The sequence below is a fragment of the Callorhinus ursinus genome, unplaced genomic scaffold (assembly GCF_003265705.2).
Source record: "Callorhinus ursinus isolate GAN/ISIS: 27379988/994484 unplaced genomic scaffold, GSC_fseal_2.0 scaffold3, whole genome shotgun sequence".
Classification (NCBI taxonomy): domain Eukaryota; kingdom Metazoa; phylum Chordata; class Mammalia; order Carnivora; family Otariidae; genus Callorhinus; species Callorhinus ursinus.
Genome location: NW_027397065.1, coordinates 84,156 through 91,516, shown reverse-complemented (window position 1 = coordinate 91,516; position 7,361 = coordinate 84,156). Strand labels below are relative to the sequence as shown.

Here is a 7,361-nt window from a genome sequence, read left to right as displayed (position 1 = left end):
TATCAGTGAGATCATATGATACATGTAATTATGGTAGTTCTTACAGCATCGAGGTAAATGACTATTCTTCCATAATCACATTACGGTGTTGTTTTTTTTTTTAAGATTTATTTATTTATTTGAGAGAGAGAGAGTGTGAGCACGAGCAGGGGGACGGGCAGAGGAAGAGAAAGAATCTCAAGCAGACTCACCACTGAGCGCAGAGCCTGACATGGGGCTTGATCCCACCACCCATGAGATCGTGACCTGAGCTGAAACCAAGAGTCAGATGCTCAACTGACTGAGCCACTCAGGCGCCCCCTCACGTTAGGGAGTTTTTAGAGTTATGTTCTACATCAGGACTGTCCTTCACCCCTCTCAGAGGGGAGAAAGGGAGAGAGTGTGAGTGGGTGTGTGATGGAAATGTGGCGGCAGACAGAGCCAGATAGGAGAGAAGGTGGTAAATAAAAGCTCTTGGTGAGTACTTTACTTATAAGCTGTAACCATTTCCTAGATGGATATTACTGGAAAATTAATCTGACACTGCTTAGAATCAGAGAAAGTAATAATTCATGTTTCTGCTTGTTACAGGGGAACTTAGCAAAATTTGTTTGAAAGCCAAACTTCTGTAGGCAGTTATTAAAGAAATATGTGCTGATGAAATAGTCTCTGAAGTCACTTTTGGGACTGATTCATAACATTTTTAGAGGTGGATGAGGTTAGGTAACTTGTCCAAGATTTTATAGACTGGAATAGATTAAAGTACATGTTTCTTACTGCTAGTTCGCTGCTTTATCTACCTTGCCATGAGAAATAACAGAGTATCTTAAAAGCCACCCAAAAGGTCTCTGGGGCCCTTGACTGATGACCTATGCGGTGGCCTCTAATTCAGACAGCAGAAGAGTTAGGTTAGAGGTAATGGATGCGACACATGTTGCTGGAACAACACTAGAAGTAAGCAGACAATGCACTGATGCTTCAGAATTCTGAGTGAAAATTATTTTCGACCTAAAATTCTAGCCGTAGTGAAATTATAAATCAAGTATGAAGGTATATTGGAGACGTTTTCATTCCTGCAAAATCTCAAAACTTTTAACTCCTTTAGTTGATATTATTAGTGGCCTATCCAAAATCTTTTCCAACCCTAAGAAAACCCTGATTTTATATGGAATTAACTCCCTGACCATTTAACTGAGGAGATAATGTCCTCATACCAAGCTACGAAAGTGGATCCTGATTAACCGAGGCTGATCAAAGTCATCCCTGTCACTGTCACCTCTGGCAATTGGCTTAAGAGTGAGCATGTGATTCAATTCTGAAAAGGAGAGGGGACAATGATGAGATGCTAGTGAGCATCTGGGCTCCAGAGAAAGAGTCCAGGAAATGCTGGGCCCTTGGGACACTGTCAATTCTGGCTCTGATGCAAGAAAAAGCTGCAGCCGCCCTGTCACTAGCCGGATGATGCAGGAAGACAGGGAGACAGAGCTGAAGCCCACTCTTCCTCTGAGGTCCCTGTAATGTGAGATTATTCCCATTCTCACTGTTGGCACTCCTATGAATTCCAGGGTCCGGTCACCTGCAATCAAATGCACAGAAGGCAGGATGAGAGAATTCTTAGGCTGATGGTGAAGGCAGGTGTCGGGACAACAGCTGTGTGCAGCAGGCCTAGGGAGCAACCAGCGCCGACACGCAGGACAAAGGGCTCCAGGAGGAACGATTCCAACAAGAAGTGGAACCAGCAGTTCAATCACGTGGAAACATGTCTAGAGAGGTGTTTTACAAAGCTGCTGGAGGGTACAGGGAGAGTCAGATACAGACTCAAATAAAAGAATGGAATGAAACAAGGCAACTACTGCTTTCAAAAACACAAAAAACAAAAAAGTTGTGAAAGAAAGAAAATGCACTTGTCCTCATACCTGGCTCATGATTAAGCAAGAGTTACTGGCAGTAACAGTGAAAACTATGATGAGGAATGAGGCAGAAAGAACCTGGAATGAGTACACTGGGAGGTTAAAGCAGGAAAGCTGAAGACTCCCATCCAGCTCAATGAGAAGCCCGACAGTAATGTGTCAAGACAATGAACCAAGAGATGGGCAGATAAGCGTCTTACTGAGAGATACGGAAGAAAGCAATGAAACAGTTGAAAGTAGCTGCCTTGGGACTGGATGGGGAGGAGTCATGGAGGGAAGGGAAAGAAGCAGGGGTCTCCGGCCTGTTAGCATGAGCCTTTTCGCATCATTTACTGTTTAAAATTATGTTCATGAATATAAATTTCAATCAATAAGATAAAATGCCAGAACCCTTACAGGTTGGTAGTCAGTTCACGTAAATGCTTATCACTGACGCTTCCCTGCTGGTGAACTCTTGTTTATCCCACTGGATTTTAGCTTATAAGCTCCTCCTGTCACTTTGGATGCAGATTAATAGACATGAAACTGCTTCCATGAGAAAATTTATGATGTGTTTTTCAAGACTGCATGGTGGTGAAAGGCAAGGATTGCCTAACATTACATTTATCTCAGGTCCAGGGCTTTGTTTTATTTGGGCCAGTCGCCTGATTTCTTTTTCAGGTTCATCTTTATTACTTTTCCAAAATAAAATTTGGACTCTGGAGTGTCTTGGGTAATGGATTTTTCCATTGTAGCACACCAACTGTGTAAACCATCACTGGCCCACAGGTTGGGAGCTTAAAAAAATTACTACTGAACAGGAAAATAAAATTATACTAAAATTGACTATATTACTTACAGCACTTGAATTTATTTCTGTTGGCTAATGATGTTCTTTTTCACGAAACGTCTCATTCTTGTGACAGTGGTGCAGTGTGGGAAGGCTAGGAAAAATAGTGTAGATCCCACATACCAGTTCTAGCAGAGTGGGACAGAACCTGCAAGCAGATTCTATGATTCTAGGCTCAGTTCAGCCCCCACCCAGGTGGCCCACATGGGCAAGCCACTTGACCTGACATTCAGTTTCCTTGTCAAGTTAAGATAAAACAAATGTCCAGTATTGAATACTGGGGATGATATTTGGGGAAATACATCAGACATTTTTAAAGATGACTAATATACTTGACTGTTAGGGCATCTTTCCTGGGATGGATCTGAGAGTAAAACCTACATGTCCCCCCCGACCCCATCTTCTTCTTGTAGAAAAATGAGGTAAAGAAAGACCAGAGAAGTGCTCAGAGATGGCAAAGATAAAGGTAAATTCTACTTGACCCTAAGCTTAGAGAAAATGAAGTCAGACAAATGTCATTTAAAATCAACGTTCACAGCTTTTATTTTTAATAAGCAGTAAGTTCATGTATTCATGAATTCTGAGTTATCAAACATGAAAACAACCACAGTCTAGTTGTACTTACTGCAAGCGTACTTCATACCTGGATCCTCTTTGCTTTCATCCTCACTGACCAAGAATCCCATGTGATAGTTTCCCACCTGTTGTAAGTAACTTTTTTCTAATTCACAAACTGGTGGATAATGGGTGACAAACAGGGTTAAGGATTTCACCTAAAGCAGTAAGACATAACAAACGTTACTTTATTTTTATATTTATTTATTTATTTATTTTTAAAGATTTTATTTATTTGTCAGAGACAGAGAGAAAGAGAGAGAGAGAGTGAGCACAAGCAGGGGGAGTGGCAGGCAGAGGGAGAAGTAGGCTCCCCGTCGAGCAGGGAGCCTGACGTGGGACTTGATCCCAGGACCCCGGGGTCATGACCCAAGCCAAAGGCAGACGCTTAACTGACTGAGCCACTCGGGCGCCCCCGTTATTTTATTTTTAAATTTTACTTTATCAATTTGGCCCATTATTGGGGATGTTAAATTTGCTTATTTGGTTTAAGTGAGTGCCCAGGTTTCTCTACTATACCGACACCTATCTCCTTGGTAATTAATAACTTGTGGAGTAATACTTTTGAGATTGTGTGAATATCCTTTTTTCCAACAATCTTTCATCTCAAAGTTTTGCCATCTATGGATCATCATTGCCTGATGATATGGTGACTAGTAAATGCTGATTTAAAAAAATTCTCTCAGTATTTATTAGTTGGCATTCTATAAAGAAGAGCTTTCTTTTCTCCCCACCCTACTGCCACCATTTTAAAATTTATTTTTATTTTGTTAGTATTAATATGCATTTACGGATTCTTTAATAAGCATTATTTTAAAGCACACATTATTATGTATTCTAGAAATCCCTTATTTCTTAAATCTTAAAAGAAGCTAACATCAAATCTCGGTCTAAAAATTAGCAGAAGGGATGCCTGGGTGGCTCAGTCAGTTAAGGAGCTGACTCTTGATTTCAGCTCAGGTCATGATCTCAGGGTCCTGGGATCAAGCCCTGCCTTGAGATCCATGCTCAGCGGAGGGTCTGCTTGAGGAATCTCTCTCTGCCCCCCACCCCCACCACTCGCACATTCTCTTTCTCAAATAAATAAATCTTAAAAAAAAAGATAAAAATCAGCAGAAGAGGGTAATTAAACCAAAGAACTTCAGTTTTGTTTCATCTGCCATTCACCTCATTAAAAGTCAGAACATGTGCCATCTCTCGTATAACAATTACAATAAACCTCTTAAGGCAGGATTTCTTTGATGAGCTGCTCTTAGAATCTGCCCTGAAGTATCTGTGGACCAGCTGTCTCCAGGATGCCCCTTCCCTGAGCTGACAGGCACTTCTTGCCAGAAGACCTAAGGGTTTGGGCCACAACACTGCTCTCCCCAAGGCCATTTTCGGCCTGCAGCTGCAACACAGAGCCTCCCCATTCCTCCTCTCTGCTCTCTCTTCCCTATCCCAGCAATCAAAAGACACCATGAAAATACAGATTTTCATCCATAAAAAGGGTAGAGATTCTTTGCTCCTGAAGAATCTTCTTTAATGACTTACCTCTAACATAAATTTTATCTAAAAATAACACTTTCTTCATTAACATTTAAAACATCAAAAAACTGCTATAGAAGCAATGAGAACAGAAGTGACAAATTTAATTCTGTCATAATTTGTTCCTGAGGGTTCTTAGAGGAATCTTTAAAATATCGCCAAACTGCTTTTGGCAGTCAGCCTCCAGCATGGCCCCAAAGTTCTTTACCTCCCAATGTTCGTGCTCTTGAGCAGCCTCTTCCCATAATGAACCAAGGCTGGCTGTTGTGCTCAACAGAGTATGATGGTAGTGACAGTGTGTGGCTTGTGAAGCTAGGTCATAAAATGCAGAAAATAATCTGGCCTCTTGGAATGCTTCTTCTGGGGGAAGCCAGAAGCCACTCAACATTCAAACAGCTCTATGGAGAGGTTCACAGGGAATGGAAGTGAGAGCCCTGGCCAACTACCAGCACTGATTTGCCCCAGAGAGTAAGCCACATTGGAAAGGGTCCTCCAGCCCCAGTCAGGCCTTCAGATGAAGGCAGCTCTGGCTGACAACTTGACTGCAACCTCAGGAGACAGCCTGAGTCAAAATCACTCGGCTAAGGTGCTCCCAAATTCCTTAACTCCAGACACCATGAGAGATATAACAGATGATTATTGTTGTTTTAAGCCACTTAGTCTTGGGGTCATTTGTTATGCAGTCATAGTAACTGATACGCAGCTCTAGAGTAGGAACAATGAAATCAAGCTCAGAGGTGGCAAATTCAGTCTGTCGTAATTCGTTCCTGAAGGCTCTTATGTCAATGTTTAAAATGTGTTTCGGAGGCAGGGACAGGACTTACTGAACCTGTGATATGCAGTCTCTACAATAATTAAAGAGACATTCCTGAGCTCTATCTTTTTGCAAATAAAGAATTTTTTTAAAGAAAAATTAAAAGTATTTATTTTAAAGTAGAAAACATTAACTATGTAATCTAACTAAACATCATTAACTATGTAATCTAACTAAATGTTCAAACACAAAACTGAGGCCCACAGAAGTTTAAAGGAAAGGGGAGTTATTTTTGCATCCTGTGCTGTGCAAAGAAATAGGAGTAAAAAAATATGCTTTTATTGGTTATGTAAGGAAGAAAAAAAGAAATGAAAATGGAGGAAAGACACAAAGGGAACAGTTTAAAAAGTGAAGAACAAAATACAGAAAGAAAAACCAAAGAACCAACAAGGTTCAGGGCAGGTGCCAAGAAGGAGAGTCAGAAGGGGAGAGACCAGAATGAACAAAGAGAGAGAGCATTAATAAAGGGGAGAGTTTGATGGAGATGGAGGGATGGAGCGTTTAACACAAACAAAACTTCATAAGGAGATGCTCAGAACTGCAATCTGGAAAAAACAGATATGCATTAAAAGAGTGAAACAGAAAGACACAAAGACATGAGATTAAAAGCCTACTATCGAGGTCCTGTAGGATACTGCTGAAAAAAGGATTTCATAGGTTAAAAATGGCTCTATCTCCTTTCTGTTCTTTCCTTAAGGACTGGTTGCAGGTTGGGTGGGGAGTGTCCCTGCTTTTGATTTAGAGTTTGCCAAGGAAAATAAGAAACAGTTCTGGGGGGGAAATATTACCAGAGAGGCCTTTATCCTACTGACCAGGCTTATTTGGCTTCAGCAAAAGCAAAGAAGACAATTCAAAGAATTACAGACATGACGTAGGGCCAGTCCATCTAAGTTCAATGTATAGTGTTTCAGTGGTCAATTGCAGGTATAGGGTCACTTATAATAATTAAAGATAATTTTGAACATTTAGAAGCTGAGGCCAGAAAAATAATTTGTATACTATGCATCATTCACATACAAAAAGGTACGCAAGATACTCACATCTCTAATAAAATGCTCGAGTGTAGCATAAGCAATGGCAATTCCATCATGGGTGCTTGTCCCTCTTCCCAATTCATCCAAGATAACCAAGGACTGGGATGTTGCTTGTCTTATTATTTCTGCTGTGTCAGTCAGCTCTTCCATAAAGGTACTCTGTCCTTTATATATATTATCTGCAGCACCCATCCTACAAATAAGATGAAGACACCTTGATTTTTTTCCTCTGAATTTTATTATTAGGAAGCCAAGTATTACTTTAGGAACAATAAAGGATCCCTGAGGGTCTATATACTTTATGCCAATAATAGCTGAAATCATATTAAACAAAAATAAACATGTGTTAGATATAAAAGAGTGCCTAACATCAAACTGCACCCTGTAGAAACATTGTGGATGGAGTCTGAGAGATTGGACAGAGATTCCAAAAAGTAGGGAAACCTGACCCTACCTTCTGAGCAATCATTCCAAACCAAAGTTGTGGTATTCCCAAGGGAAAATACTGCCTCTCTGTGTTTAAAAAAATCCATGAGTACTAGAAAATTATAGAATTAAAGGGTTTTGTCCCTAGTCTTTCCTAAAGAAGATTCCACAGTGTATGACAAATTATAGTATCACGTTGAGATAATTTATTTATATAAGCTAAAATT

General features: G+C 40.4%; 1 protein-coding gene across 1 annotated transcript in view; it reads right to left on the bottom strand.

Annotated features, from left to right (window-relative positions):
* The window catches only part of MSH3 (mutS homolog 3), an 80,394-nt gene that overhangs the window by 10,865 nt on the left and 62,168 nt on the right, over nucleotides 1-7,361 (bottom strand). Inside the window, exons 8-9 of the mRNA XM_025866714.2 lie at nucleotides 6,715-6,901; nucleotides 3,344-3,491 (exon numbers count right to left, since the gene is read on the bottom strand). Of these exons, the coding sequence (XP_025722499.1) occupies nucleotides 3,344-3,491; nucleotides 6,715-6,901 (335 nt within the window). The remainder of the gene's footprint in view (nucleotides 1-3,343; nucleotides 3,492-6,714; nucleotides 6,902-7,361) is intronic.